Source organism: Cucurbita pepo, chromosome LG05, assembly GCF_002806865.2.
Source record: "Cucurbita pepo subsp. pepo cultivar mu-cu-16 chromosome LG05, ASM280686v2, whole genome shotgun sequence".
Taxonomy (NCBI): domain Eukaryota; kingdom Viridiplantae; phylum Streptophyta; class Magnoliopsida; order Cucurbitales; family Cucurbitaceae; genus Cucurbita; species Cucurbita pepo.
Genome location: NC_036642.1, coordinates 3,621,200 through 3,637,204, shown reverse-complemented (window position 1 = coordinate 3,637,204; position 16,005 = coordinate 3,621,200). Strand labels below are relative to the sequence as shown.

General features: G+C 32.9%; 3 protein-coding genes across 3 annotated transcripts in view; 1 reads left to right on the top strand and 2 right to left on the bottom strand.

Annotated features, from left to right (window-relative positions):
• Positions 1 to 2,236: 2,236 nt before the first annotated feature.
• LOC111795656 (protein IQ-DOMAIN 1-like) lies at positions 2,237 to 6,052 on the top strand. Its single transcript, XM_023678201.1, has 4 exons — positions 2,237 to 2,494; positions 2,563 to 2,817; positions 3,475 to 4,134; positions 5,974 to 6,052. Exons 1-4 carry the CDS (start codon positions 2,411 to 2,413, stop codon positions 6,037 to 6,039), a joined length of 1,065 nt encoding a protein of 354 aa, XP_023533969.1. The 5' UTR covers positions 2,237 to 2,410; the 3' UTR covers positions 6,040 to 6,052.
• A 4,081-nt stretch (positions 6,053 to 10,133) lies between these two features.
• LOC111794595 (putative aminoacrylate hydrolase RutD) lies at positions 10,134 to 14,141 on the bottom strand. The gene is made up of 11 exons (XM_023676647.1): positions 13,837 to 14,141; positions 13,513 to 13,732; positions 13,261 to 13,343; positions 13,083 to 13,183; positions 12,839 to 12,934; positions 12,683 to 12,736; positions 11,581 to 11,729; positions 11,262 to 11,379; positions 11,085 to 11,172; positions 10,609 to 10,838; positions 10,134 to 10,394 (listed from the first exon to the last, which is right to left on the bottom strand). The coding sequence occupies exons 1-10, from the start codon at positions 13,955 to 13,957 to the stop codon at positions 10,639 to 10,641; spliced, it is 1,230 nt and encodes a 409-aa protein (XP_023532415.1). The 5' UTR covers positions 13,958 to 14,141; the 3' UTR covers positions 10,134 to 10,394; positions 10,609 to 10,638.
• Positions 14,142 to 14,911: 770 nt separating this feature from the next.
• Positions 14,912 to 16,005, bottom strand: part of LOC111794566 — a 2,171-nt gene continuing 1,077 nt past the window's right edge. Inside the window, exon 2 of the mRNA XM_023676603.1 lies at positions 14,912 to 15,616. Within this exon, the coding sequence (XP_023532371.1) occupies positions 15,148 to 15,616 (469 nt within the window). The 3' untranslated portion in view covers positions 14,912 to 15,147. The remainder of the gene's footprint in view (positions 15,617 to 16,005) is intronic.

Sequence of the window (16,005 nt, the reverse complement as noted above, 5' to 3'; positions counted from 1 at the left end):
GGACTAAAATGACAAACGAAAGTTACAAAGAAAATTAGATGTGAAAGATATAAGTAGAAACTCGACCCGAGCCAAAATTTAAGTTAACACGTGATGATCGAGCATGAAGTAGAGGAGAAGAGAAGAATTTGGCTCAAAGCCTAAATGATGACGACGTTGATGGTTATTTCTAAAAAAAAAAATAAAAAACGAGACTTATATATAACTTAAAGTATTTATTATTATTATTATATTAATTATGTTTCATCACATTTCAAATTTATAGATACATAAAGAAAAATGTTTGACACAAGAAATTTAATATCGAATAATAAGTATGATCTTATCCATATGGTTAAAAAACAACCTTAATTATAAGGAAATAAGTGGATAAGATTTTGATTAAAAAGTTGTTTATTTATTTTTATAATGTAATTTAAAAGGGATTTAGGATAAGGGCAGGAGAAAAAGTAGAAAAGACAATTTTACCCTTTTGAAATTAAAAAAATCACAAGAAAAGCCCTTCATAAAAATTCTACAATATAAATGGATTTAAATAATAATTTGATTCACAAATCTCTAATATTTATCCAATTTCAATCCTTATATATTTTTTTATAAAAAAAATTATTATATTAAATGAACAAATCAAAACATTTCAAAGTGTAATAATTATGTGATGAAAATAAATTAAAAATTTTAATTAAACAAAATTAGATCTAAATTTTGTGGATTTAGTTGCAATTAAAAGTAGTTGAGATATCTTGTTTGTTTGTTAGGTAGCTAAAGTCCAAGAGCAACCCTCACCCAAATTATCATTATTTCACTAATAAAAAAAAAAAAAATATTTAAAAAAAAATACCCAATAAAGTATTTAAAACAGTTACCTATCATAATTTTTATAATTATGAAATAATATAATTATAGTGTTATAACTAAAATTAAAAAAATATAAATATAAATATTTAAATCTTCGACCTCGAAGAAAGAATTAATGTCAAATGATTATCGAATGGGATCTAAATTTGCAACTTCTAAATAATCGCTTATTATTTTAATTCTATTACTTAAATATTAATGTAAATTATTAATTTATATTAACGAATTTTGATTTAATTTAATTAATTAAATAAGGATGCGTAAATAATTTTTTATTTTTTTTTATTTAATATATATAAATACTTAATCAATTGAACTATATTTAAGTTGATATTTAATTATGATATAATTAAAAAATAAATATTTTTTTAATGATTAAACTAATTGATTATTTGGGACCAATGGAAGACTCAAAAAGACAGCCCAACTTCCATATATATCATATATTGGTTTGGGACCTAATTAGGTAATGTTTGTTTCCAAAGCAAATAAAAATTATGGAAAAATTAAACTTTTTTTCTTCATTATATCAACATTTTCATTTTGCTTCTACTATAAGGTGCTTTTGGTTTGTAATTGGATTTTAAAATTTTAATTATTATATATATATATATATATATATAACCTTTTGAATTACGTCCCGACATAACTAAATGACTAGATATCTATACTTCACTTAAAACTTTCATACACAATGTTTAGGATTCGTAAGACTCGATGTTCATAATTCAGTCTAGATTTTGGAATTTGGGTTCGACCCATGATGACCCTAGGATTCTCTGGTATTTCCGTATAACTACTTTACTTGTTGAATTTCTTATGATTGAGTCACTGAAAAATAATGTGCACCTTGTTAGTATAGATATGTAACCCGCCATGCCCAAAATGCATACCAAGTTTTGGAATCTGGGTTCGACCCCTGATGACCCTAGCATTCTTTGGTATCTCCTGCAGTAGGATCACGCTACATACTTGTCAGATTTCCCAGGGTTGAGTCACTAGAAAAGAAGGTACACCTTATTAGTATAGATAGTAATAATCAATTATTTAAATCATATGTAACACGTCTTGTCCATAATTCATGCCAAGTTTTGGAATCTGGGTTTAATCCCTAATGACTCGAGCATTCTTCGGTATCTTCTACAGTATGACCAGACTACCTATTTGTTGAGTTTCCTGTAGTCTCGATTTATTTATGTACGTACACCTCCTTTACTGAAACGTTTAAATATTTAAAACCCAATAATAAGAGGTTAAGTAAAAGAAAATTGAAATGATTAGAGCCAAAGAATGAAGTAGGTGGTAGAAGGGTGGATGATTTTTCAAATATAGGGTTCCTTTATGGAGAGGCAAGGCATGGGATCGAATCAGGTGGAAGTAGAGGATGATATTAATTACTTATTTAAACCGCTCCCACTTGTGATATGATCAGGTCCTTCAATATAAATACTATTTTGCCTTGCTACCCCTCCATGATTCCTCTTATTTACTCCTTAAGTCCTCTCATTTCCCCTTATTTACACAATCAGCCTAGGTCAAGAACGATGCAATAATGGGGAAGAAAGGAGGAGGCAGCTGGTTCTTCGCCGTCCGGAAAGCTTTCAAGCCGCCGCCGCTCACCCTGCCTGAAACTAAGGTCAAAATTAAGCTTCTATGTCCATTAATGGCGACTGGATTTTGTTTTATTGAGTTAATTTATTGCAGAAATTTGAAGAAGATAATGGCTCTCCGGAGACGGCTGCAGATTACGAGAGGCAGAGCAATAATTCCACGCCATTAACGGCCGGTGATAGAAACCATGCCATCGCGGTTGCCGCTGCTACTGCTGCAGCGGCTGAGGCGGCGGTGGCGGCGGCTGAGGCGGCGGCGAAGGTTGTTCGTTTGGCTGGCTATGGTCGCCCGTACTCTAAGGAAGAAAGAGCTGCAACTGTTATTCAATCTTATTATAGGGGTCACTTGGTAAATATGTATTTAACTTTTTTTTTTCTTTTTTTCTTATATTTTAAGAAATTAGGCTCATCATCATTCATTACCAACCAATTATAATTTTTTAAATATTATCTTTTTATTAATTTAAATTAATAAAAACCTAAAATAAATTCTTTCAAAATTTTAAATAATATCTTTAAATTTTTAAAAATATATATTTTATATAAATAAAATATTAATATTTTATTACAAAAAATACCCTTCAACTTTCGACAAAAAATATCTTTAAAATTTTATATTTTTATTAATATTCTTAAATCTTCTCGATCTTCGGTAGTAAAAAGTTCTTACTGTTAATATGCACTCAATTCATAAATTTTTAAAATTAATTTTAATACCACTCAATTTTAATTTATGAGATATAGATAAACAATTTTCGTCTATACGACGGGAACAATTTTTAATTTTTTTAATTTTTAATAAAGGTAAGAATATTAATACTAGTTTGAAAAGTTATAGATATACTTTTTTTAATCGGGATACTAATGGTTAGAGTTTCCAAAACTATATTTTTAATTTTTTTTTTTAAGTTTTTGGATATTATTGAAAATTTTTAAAATAATAATAGAAAATTTAAGGATTAACTTAAACGTTTTTACTAATACTTTTGTTCCATCTTTTTTGTAGGCTCGATGCGCTTTGCGTGCATTGAAGGGTCTAGTGAGACTACAAGCACTAGTTCGAGGCTACAACGTACGTAAACAAGCACAAATGACAATGCGATGCATGCAAGCATTAGTTCGAGTCCAAACTCGAGTTCGAGCCCGAAGGCTCCAACTAGCACACGACAAATTCCAAAGAAAAGTCGAAGACGTTGAAGTAGAAGAAGAAAGATTGAAACAAAAACATGAGAAACTAAAGATTCCCAACAAAAGATGTGAAATGGAAGCTCAAAGTTTGAAGAAAAATAGGAAACATGAACCGGGTCCGGTTTATGAAAGTGAAGGCCGGCGTACGACTCAATGGGGTTGGAGTTCACTGGACCGATGGATGTCGTCTCAGCCTTGCCACAATCAGGAAGACATGTCGGAGAAGACCGTTGAAATGAACTTGGACTCAGGCCCAAACTCGGCCCACGTTCCGAGCTACATGGCCCCAACTCAGTCGGCCAAGGCTAAGGCCCGGAGTTTGAGTCAAGTCAAGCCGCAGAGCCCAGTTTTGAGCCCATTAATGAGGAAAGGTTGGGTTTCCGATTCGTCGAGTTCAACAGTGAACCAGGCCCAATACGGCCCAATAAGCAAGAGTAATGGGAAAAGCACTCAATTCCATGATGGTGGGAGTACAGGCCTCGGCCCATATAACTACGTGGACGAAGAGTGGGCCTTTCCCCTTGGAGTCCATGGTTGGAGATGATTCGGTGAAAATGGGCCTCGTACGAGGCCCATATTTGTTTGCAGAATGTTATTTATTGGCACTCAGTTGATCTGAACACAAGACTGTGCTTCTTTTGCCATTATTTCCATATTTGATTGATTGGTTTGATACAATATATATATATATATATATATATATATATATATATATATATATATGTCTTTTTTTTAAATGATTTTTTTGGTCCGGAGGTTCGAGCTACATTAGGTTGTCGGATTGTTTTTTAATTATTTTTTAAAAATACTATTAATAACGTTAAATATTCTTAATTTTAAAAAGTATGGTTACCATGCCATCGCGGTTGCCGCTGCTACTGCTGCAGCGGCTGAGGCGGCGGTGGCGGCGGCTGAGGCGGCGGCGAAGGTTGTTCGTTTGGCTGGCTATGGTCGCCCGTACTCTAAGGAAGAAAGAGCTGCAACTGTTATTCAATCTTATTATAGGGGTCACTTGGTAAATATGTATTTAACTTTTTTTTTTCTTTTTTTCTTATATTTTAAGAAATTAGGCTCATCATCATTCATTACCAACCAATTATAATTTTTTAAATATTATCTTTTTATTAATTTAAATTAATAAAAACCTAAAATAAATTCTTTCAAAATTTTAAATAATATCTTTAAATTTTTAAAAATATATATTTTATATAAATAAAATATTAATATTTTATTACAAAAAATCCCCTTCAACTTTCGACAAAAAATATCTTTAAAATTTTATATTTTTATTAATATTCTTAAATCTTCTCGATCTTCGGTAGTAAAAAGTTCTTACTGTTAATATGCACTCAATTCATAAATTTTTAAAATTAATTTTAATACCACTCAATTTTAATTTATGAGATATAGATAAACAATTTTCGTCTATACGACGGGAACAATTTTTAATTTTTTTAATTTTTAATAAAGGTAAGAATATTAATACTAGTTTGAAAAGTTATAGATATACTTTTTTTAATCGGGATACTAATGGTTAGAGTTTCCAAAACTATATTTTTAATTTTTTTTTTTAAGTTTTTGGATATTATTGAAAATTTTTAAAATAATAATAGAAAATTTAAGGATTAACTTAAACGTTTTTACTAATACTTTTGTTCCATCTTTTTTGTAGGCTCGATGTGCCTTGCGTGCATTGAAGGGTCTAGTGAGACTACAAGCACTAGTTCGAGGCTACAACGTACGTAAACAAGCACAAATGACAATGCGATGCATGCAAGCATTAGTTCGAGTCCAAACTCGAGTTCGAGCCCGAAGGCTCCAACTAGCACACGACAAATTCCAAAGAAGAGTCGAAGACGTTGAAGTAGAAGAAGAAAGATTCAAACAAATACATGAGAAACTAAAGATTCCCAACAAAAGATGTGAAATGGAAGCTCAAAGTTTGAAGAAAAATAGGAAACATGAACCCGGTCCGGTTTATGAAAGTGAAGGCCGGCGTACGACTCAATGGGGTTGGAGTTCACTGGACCGATGGATGTCGTCTCAGCCTTACCACAATCAGGAAGACATGTCGGAGAAGACCGTTGAAATGAACTTGGACTCAGGCCCAAACTCGGCCCACGTTCCAAGCTACATGGCCCCAACTCAGTCGGCCAAGGCTAAGGCCCGGAGTTTGAGTCAAGTCAAGCCGCAGAGCCCAGTTTTGAGCCCATTAATGAGGAAAGGTTGGGTTTCCGATTCGTCGAGTTCAACAGTAAACCAGGCCCAATACGGCCCAATAAGCAAGAGTAATGGGAAAAGCACTCATGAAACAGGCCTCGGCCCAGATAACTACGTGGACGAAGAGTGGGCCTTTCCCCTTGGAGTCCATGGTTGGAGATGATTCGGTGAAAATGGGCCTCGTACTTCGGCCCATATTTGATTGATTGGTTTGATACAATATATATATATATGTATATGTCTTTTTTTTAAATGATTTTTTTGGTCCGATTGTCGGATTGTTTTTTTAATTATTTTTAAAAAATATTATTAATAACGTTAAATATTCTTAATTTTAAAAAGTATGGTTTGATTGTAACCCTATTTTCGGGTTAGTTGGGTTGACCTGACCAAAAAAATGTGAACCCCAAATGGAATCGAATTCGTGAGTTATTGAGTCATATGAACACTCTATTAACCTTATCTTGTGTTGTTGCTGTCAGATTTTGTCNAAAAAAGAAATTATGGATTTTGGGTTGGTTTTGACTTTATAAGAATAGCACTAGGAAAGAAGTAGATTTTTCAAACAATTGGGACCATGAATCTAAATTTAAATAAATAAATAAATAAATAAATAAAGAAATTGGTACAAAATTAAATCATTGTTCAATTCATCCATTTAATAACAAAAATAAATTCGTAGGGCTTCCGTCATTTATTCCATCGTCGGTGGGTGCCTTGCTTCTTCCCATTTTTTAAATTATATATATTTTAAATACACTAATTATGTTCTATTTTTTAAATTATAATTTCACCATAATTTTATTTTATTATTTTTATTTTATTTTAAAATATATCTTACAAATTATGTATTTTCTTTAAAATGTTCCTCATTTATAACCTATAGACTATGTATTTTTTAGTTTAATAATATGAGCGAAAATATATAAATTATTTAAAACAAAATTAATTATTGAGGGTTAATTTGTCAATTCTATTTTTTTATCATCTTATTTTGATTGATGACAAACTTTTTTATGATGAAAGGGATTCATTCCTACCCAATATAATCTATTTATTTATTTTTAACTAAAATTGACTTTCTATTTATTTAATTTTGATAATAAGTTTAAAATTTAAAATTTACTAATTTTAAAAAACGTTTAATAAATATTTAAACTTTTGATTTTGTATCTAATAAATGTTCGTGTTTAAATTGAAAAAGTCAGTACTATATTAAATAAAAAGAAAAGATTCAATTTTATGCCTAAAAAATTATAAATAATAATGTTTTTTTTTTATATAATATATATGAAAATGGANTTTATTCCATCGTCGGTGGGTGCCTTGCTTCTTCCCATTTTTTTAATTATTTATATTTTAAATACACCAATTATGTTCTATTTTTTAAATTATAATTTATGTATTTTTTAGTTTAATAATATGGGCGAAAATATATAAATTATTTAAAACAAAATAAAAAAAAATAATTATTGAGGGTTAATTTGTCATTTCTATTTTATTTATCATCTTATTTTGATTGGTGACAAAGTTTTTTAAGATGAAAGGGATTCATTCCTACCGAATATAATCTATTTATTTATTTATTTTAACTAAAATTGATTTTCTATTTATTTAATTTTGATAATAAGTTTAAATTTTTAAAAATATTTATTAAATATTTAAACTTTCCATTTTGTATCTAAAATNGTTTAAATTGAAAAAGTCAGTACTATATTAAATAAAAAGAAAAGATTCAATTTTATGCCTAAAAAATTATAAATAATAATGTTTTTTTTTTATATAATATATATGAAAATGGAAAAAATAAATAATTATATTGGAAATAAATTCTTAAATGAGCTTTTAATTTTCGAATGTTTATATCACTATTGAGGCAANATTCTTAAATGAGCTTTTAATTTTCGAATGTTTATATCACTATTGATGCAGAGATGTTGACAGAAATAATGAGGCTGATTTTATTCATAAAGAAATTTAAATGAAAAAAAAAATGAATATTAAAAAAAAAAACATGAAAAAATAAGAGAAATAATTAAAAAAATGTTAAAATTAATAAATAAGATTTTTTCATGCAATAAATAAATCGTAAGTATTTTTATTGGTAATAAAAAATTTATATAAATAATATATTAATAGTAATGCTTATTTCACTTGATAATAATTTTTATTTTGTTTTAAAAAATTAAGTTGAAAATAGTTAGGAAATTTAAAAATAAAAAATTTAAAATTTAATATTATAAAGATTTATTTTGTTTTTATTTATTTATTTTTTATTTATTGTTTATTGTTTAATAATAAGAATATTGGAGAATTTCAAACTCTATTAAACGCTCAACCACCCCACTCACGCAAACTCACTCTCTTTCCTGGTCTCTACCCAATGTGGTCGGAGCCGCCGCACACACCGGAGCGGAGCTCTACGCCGTCGCTAGTTTTCTCTCGGCTTCCGCCAGAGCCGTCGTGGATGCCGACGCCGCCTCGTTTAACTTTGGCCTCCGTTCCCTTTTTGTGGGAGGAGGCGCCGGGTAAGCCCCGACCATTCGCCGGATCGGAAATTCCGTGGCTATCGCCGCCGCTGGGGGACCTTCCTCCGCCGCCTCGGCTGTTGAATGAAGCCATACAGAGCACTCTGCTTTTTTTTTTTTTTTTTTTTTTTTTTTTTTTTTTTTTTTTTTTTTTTTTTTAAATGTCAAACTTGACAACATTTTTTTCTCTAAATATTTTAAATATTTTATATTTTTTAAGTAATTTTAAATTTAGTTATTAATATTTTAAAATTTTTATTTCACCATATGCATTAAAAATTTCATAAGTTTTTTCTGATAAACATTGTTAAAACAAAAATCTTAAGTAATTATTAAATAATTTTCTAAATATACTAATTTATTCTTAAATTTAATAATATATATATATATATTTATTTATTTATTTCATTTTTTGATCTTTAACTAGAAAAATCGAACAATATCCATTCTAACAGACTTGAGTGAATTACAGGTGAAGATCTATGAAAAATTTAAGCGGGTTTTCCCATGGAGACGAAGATGAAGATGACTAACTTCTTTTAAAGTAATGATTAATTATAAGCGTATGACTAATTTTAGTTATATTTAAGAAATAATTTAGTTTGTATTTTTATGATCGTAAATATACGTTAATAGGACATTAGTTATGTGTAATAAATGAAATTTGATTTGACATCATATTAATTAATGAAATTATGGTAGTTGGTGTGTTATATGCTTGTGATTCTTAATATTTCTTATGATATGGACACTTATATATTATATATCATCGTATCTAAATTAATATAATTTAAATAAATCTGTGAATTTTGGAAGCATTACTATATGATAGAGGAATATTGTCTTGAGAATTCACTCGTCGACTCGACCTAAGGTGGGACTTAATCGTGTACCATGGTGGGGTGGCTCAGCAAGGTCGGTATCCTCCCTACTGAGCCAATTTCCTTTAATTAGAGTGATCTTGATGGTATGTCCTAATTCTCTCGTGATGTATTGTGCATAAATCTAATATCAATGTAAATCATGATGGATATGCTATTCCTAAAGAATTGGAAGAGGCTTGGTTCAGTTCAGGCATGAATCTAGAGCAGCTATCACATTGGCCGACTTTGACTCAAGGTGTTGGACTATCATATGTCGAGAAAGATTGTAAGTTAAACATAATCAACATGGCTCTACATTACTTTTGAGTGAGTTGCGACTTGTGGTTCGAGAAACTTTAGACATCTCCATCGTGGTTGACATCTCTAAGTGAAGTGAACTAACCTATCACGTGGCATTTGGGGAGTAATTCAACTTACAAATTTATAGTCAACAGTGTCGAGTTACAAAATTCAATTCGATTCGGTTCGATACTCAAACAGTCGAGGCGTTAGCTGAACCAATACCTGTTGGTTCAACTGGGCTTCAACCCAAGGCATATTTTGTCATGTAGGGTAGCATGGGAGCATATTGGTATATTCCAAAGGCATATTTTGGTCATATTGCTTAAATTTCTTTCCAAATCCACAATTTGAATTCATTTTCTCTCTTTTAGATTCCATCTTGCAAAGCAGCCATCTTATGAAGGCAACCTCCTCTGCCACAATTTTCCGGCAACTGACGGGTTAGTATGAGCTTATCCGTGCTATTTGGTTTCTTTCTTAGTAATAGGTTTGGCAGACACTAAACTTTCAATATGAATAGTTATGTTAGATTTAGCAAAATTCGGATATTTTATGATACGTCGTTGATGTCTTGACTAGATGAACCATAAAACGAATTTTAAACAGAGAATAATATAATATGCATTTAGTGGTATAAGATGAACAAGATGAACAGTTTTATAGATTATACAGAAGAAGGGAGGGTATACCAGGCTTTAACGTTGGCCTTTTGTTGGACTCTCTCCTTTGTGGATATAATTTCTCAATATTGCAAGAGAATTCATTCCACATCTTCACTTTGATGATTGGATCATTGCCTATCAGATAGCAAAGATGAACAGACCCTGCAACAAAGTTCAAGCAAAGAACAACCTTGAGACCTCTTATAGTACGAGTTCAATGGAAGTAAAGGGCTATCGTTTTTTTAATCTTTGTGCGTGTCTAAACCAGCTTGAACGCACCTTAACTATTTTCAAACGACAAGGATTAGTTTGAATCTGTCTTCTAAGTTTTTTTTATTATTTACATGACCGTTGTCGAGACAATCAGATAACTCACCTGTAAAAATTTAGAGTTTGAAACGATTCTTCATGTAAGGGAGGGCCCAACTCGAGCTGGTTTCAAGCTTTTGAAGGTGTCCCGGAGATACTCGAACATGAAAAGAATCAGACCGAAGAGATACAGGAAGAAAAAATGCAGTCTCTCCAACAAGAAAGGTTGGGTGGAGACAGTGCTTCCTCCTCCTTCAGTTTTTAGTGTTATTAATGACATTCTCTCCTCCATCCACCCTGTTAGAAACAACAGATTTTTCAGCATTTCCAAAGAACTGTAACGGCCCAGGTCCACAGCTAGTAGATATTGTTCTCTTTGGACTTTCCCTTTTGGGTTTCTCCTCAAAATTTTTAAAACGTGTTTGCTAGAGAAAGGTTTCCACACCCTTATAAAGGGTGTTTCGTTCTCCTTCCCAACCGATGTGGGATCTCATAGGAACCAAAGAGAAAAAAGTTGACTGCTAAAAGAAAAAAAATGCTCACATGAGCTTTTCTTTGGCAAGTTTGTCCAGTCCTGTGGGCTCATCTTCGTTTCTGAAGCTCTGATTAAGTCAAGAAGAGCTTGATTTACCTGAACTTTCACACAAAAAAATAGAAATGTCTATCAGTTTCTAGTGAATAACACGGTTTCAATCGATTCTGATTAAGAAAAAGTTATACCTCTTCGGTTCTCTCTCGACTGACTAAATGACCTCCATGTAGATCTACCATTCTAGCAACAGGATAAAGCTTCTCTGCAAGTTTTCTAGCATAGTATATTTGAGCAATAACATCTTGCCTGGTCATCAAAAACCAATCATCGTCAACGACGAGGTAAAGTATGTCGATGCAGCAAATGTTAGATGATAGAAACNTTCATCAACGACAAGGTAAAGTATGTCGATGCAGCAAATGTTAGATGATAGAAACATGTTTATGTTCATACAGATTTGGATGTCAGACATAAGTTTCGTAGTGATTAACCGACGTGATTGTTTACCTTCCGTGAATGACTGATACAAGAAATCCAGCAGATTGAAGGCATTCGATCTCTTTGTTCGTCACTTTATGCGTCCAGCATGCATTGACTTGACCCGCAAAACCATAATCACTCTGCATTCCAGTTGCTGATATACCTTTAACATATTCCTGCAAATGATTGTTTCAAGTTTGACTAAGGCTCGAAAGCTTAACGTATGTATTTACGTGTATACGTACCAAACATCTTTGTCCACGAAAAAAGGGTTAAGAGAGACACCATGAATGATTGATATTAACGATCAACATATGAAGATAGTGTCATACAATCAACTACATCTTTAGTTCTTAATAAGTTCTCCAAACATTCAGAAGTCTCTCAATATATGCTCATGGTTTAAACAAAATCAATCCATTTTGGCAGAGTGCTATCTAGGCATACATACATTAACACGTTCGGGAGGGACTTATTATTATTTTTTAGTACAACAAAGTGGGGCATGTCGATTCGATCCTCCAACCTCAAGGAAAGGATTACGTGTCGATCACCACCGACTTCGGCAATTTGAGAAGGAAGTATTTTTGCTCAGGAGTTGAGACTTAATCAGACCCCTACTACAACAGCCATTGGTTCTTTGTTTAACTTATTCCTCTAAGTTAAAGTCCTTTTCATAAGGAAGTTCAAAAGAATTTCCTTGTAAGAGGGTTCACGGACATCGGACTCCTCCTTTTCGTTCATGATTAGATTCCATACACGACGCTCATTGCCAGAAACACTTGGCTATTGTCAGGTAATATCATGGTTTACTTTCATTTCTATGAACGTGGATATATATCGGTATCACCGAACATGTATGCATATCTTTGTGATGGAATGTTGTAAAGTTCCAAACTAGTTGACAAAGAAAACTACAACCCAACATGGTAAGCTTCAGAATCCATAAAAAAAGGCACTTCTAGCTCCCATATTCCCTCCTTTTTGGGGAGGTTTCAAGAGGAGAGAGCAGCTAGAAAAGACGGAGCGGGAGTGGGAACGGGATACGAGCAGGTTTAATAAAAACCAGAATCCAACTAACAAGGTATACATAAAACCAGTTAAGAACGATCCTCCTATCATTACATACCCGATATAATACCGCTCTTCTTGTTTCAAATCCGACGAACTCCTCAAGATATTCCTGCACCACAATATACAAATTTTGTCAAAACTATTCATAGACTCATCCTCGTTTAAAGTCGGGCCGCAGATAACAGAAGACGAACATGATGATTAGCTTTACCTTTGAATAGTGTGTATCCAAATCAACACTTGCCCTTTGTTCAGGAGTCTTGGCCTTTAAGAATCGGACTGCAATGTCGAATGTTTGCCTGTCAAGCTACAAGAATAATTTGTTCCTTAAGAACCAGCTCAACCACAACAGAACATCATTTTGGTTGGATTCCTTAAAGTAATGTAATGTTTTCTGAAGATTATGTTACAAACAAGCAGCTAAGAGTCGCAGCACTAAATGTTTATTAAGGTACCTTGGGGCAACATTGGAAGCCTCCACCAGTGACATTGAGCATGGCCAATGACTTGACTCTTTCAGGCGCAATAGCAGCTAATTTGCAAGCTATCATACCTCCTATTGATAGAACAAAACATTAATAACTATATCTTGTTCATGAATCATTGAGCAGAGTTACAAACTCACTCACTCACCCATGGAATGACCAAAGACATGGACCTTTTCCCATCCCAAATGATCCAATAAGGCAATGGCATCCTGAGCCATTATCTTTGTTCTGCACAACCAAGAAGAAAAAAACAGGGGTTTATCCTTTTCTTTCTCTCTCGCTCAGGGTATTACAAATTTGGCTTAAATCCCGAATTCTAATTCATTTCTCAAGACATGCAGCCAACATAAGAGAGATTGAGAGAAGTGATTCATAAGTAATAGATTGTGGGACTCACGTATATTCCGATTTTTTGGTGGGGGCGGAGCTTCGGCCCATTCCCCGATTGTCAAATGCACAAACTTCGATTCCTCCGCCATCTTCGAAGCTGGCTTCTTCGCCGTCGTCCGCCGCAATCTGGTTACCGACGGTGTTCCGATTGCCGTGGTCATTCGGCACATCGGTGCCTGTAAGCCCTTTGATTTGGGGGTTCCATGAATCGTGGGTTCCGGCCAATCCTATCCATTATTGATTCATCCATTTAAGAGGCATCAGAATCAAATTCGAAAAAAGCAGAAATCGAAAGGGGAAAAACGGAAAAATGGAGCAATATTGAAGACACCTATTATGAGGAGGACCTTGGTTGATCCGCGTCCGTAAGTTCTGTAGAAAATTTTGATTGCTGTGTTGATCTTGGCGTCCTCCGCGCCTGTGGTGCTGGTGTTAATCTCAATGAACGGCATATTTGGAAGCAGATGAAGAAGACGAAGAAGAAAATTGGGGATTTTGGAAATTGGATTGTGGAAGAACCCGGAGAGGGTATTGAGTGGTTGGCGCGAACACGCGGCGGATACATATTAGGAACCAATCAAGAAGGTCGGTAAACAGCCAAAGGTCAAACGGACGGTGGCGGAGCTTCATTTCCCTTTTGACTTTCAAAAAGAAAAAATAAAAAATAAATAAAAAAAATTATCGGAATATAACTATCTTATAATGTTGAAAAATAATTCACATGACACTAGCTTGACTTTTTGGCTAAACTTTCTAAAGGATTTTCTTCTCAAGTTAATTATTGTTATATTTAATCTTACTTTATAATTAACTATTTGATTAAATTTATATTAAGTAATTTAAAAATTACAAAACAGTATATTTAATTAGTTTTTTTTTTAATAATTAGTAAAAATAAAATATTATAGTAACTAATAACAATTATAATAATTATGTTAAAAAATAGACCATATCTAAAATTAGTTTATTTGGTTAAAAAATCGATATAATATTAACCGTATAATGCATCAATAATTAGTTTATAACTTGTTTGAACACTAAAAGTAAGAATCAGTAAAAAGAAAAAAAAAACATTTTTCTATGAGCACAAAATCAAATTTTTAACCAAGAAAATTCTTCGAAAGATTTGATGTGACATTGTATTACTTACATGTCGAAAAAGACAATAAGAACGTGTTCAAGATTGATTAACGAATAGCTAAAATCACTTTTATCCTGCCTCCTTAGAAATTTTTAAAATGGCGAAAGTAAATTTGTTCGTTCTAAAATAATTCTCGAACACGTTCTACGAAGTAATCAAATATGACTATAACGACTGTCTTGATCAACCAGTCTCTTATTCATAAAGTATTTTTGCATCACAACTAAACAAGACAAGGAAGCCGAGTATGTTGAGAGGCGAAAGGTAAGAGCAAGCAGCTAAAAAAGACACCATTTTTACACGGACACATGCCCTTTTGTATACAATTTACAGTTTTCTTTTGCCAAGAGTTGGCCAAATATAACTTTTAACACATACAAAGGCTCTAAATATTTACAAAAAGTTTGGAAGATGATGTTTTCCCATGGAAACTAGTTGCCTTGACCAGGGAATCCAAAGCAAACCAGAGAATGAACATGCCAGTTTCCGATGTTACGAAACTCAAAAAATGGGAACCAACCAACCCGTCGTCCATCCAAGGAGCAAACCGGCACCAGCAAGACCCAATCCCAAAGCAAAAGCGATTTCGTACATCGTAAACTTGCGACTGTATCGGCCCCGTTTCTTCCTTTTGTCTCTAGGCTGATAAAACTGCCTGTCTTTACAAGGGACCCAAGGCAAGACATCTGAGAACAGACCAGTGACTGGATGTTCTTTGCTCCTAAGTTGAAGGCAAATGTTCTCCAGCTGCATCAACTGGAACCACTGTTTGTAAGCAAAAAGTTGGGTGGCTTGTCTCAAAAAGAGTGAGACAATGTGCTTCTTCTCTGTATCTGCTTCCTGTGCTGCTTTCTCAGCTTCCCTTGCTCGAGTTTGTGAATGGCAAAGTGCTTCCAGCAATTGGGCTTTGCCAACATTCAGATTTGAAATACTTCTTGGGTTGTTTTCTTCATTACTAGTTCTGCTAATGCTGTCATTACAGATAGAACGTTATCTTTTTATGGCTTGGTAATCAATTGTTTTCTTTCAAGCAACATAACATATATTCTTTATGCTCAAGNAGTACTTCTTGGGTTGTTTTCTTCATTACTAGTTCTGCTAATGCTGTCATTTCAGATAGAACGTCATCTTTTTATGGCTTGGTAATCAATGGTTTTCTTTCAAGCAACATAACATATATTCTTTATGCTCAAGCCTTATCTATGCAGGATCCCCAAGACAATGGGAAATATAAGAACTGGAGAGCAACCCCATTTGGACAGAGACAAAGATAATGGAGATATAAGGGAGCATGCGATTAAAAGGACGAATACGGTTCAAGTAAACCTACTAAAAGACCGCTCGATCAGAGAAACTTCT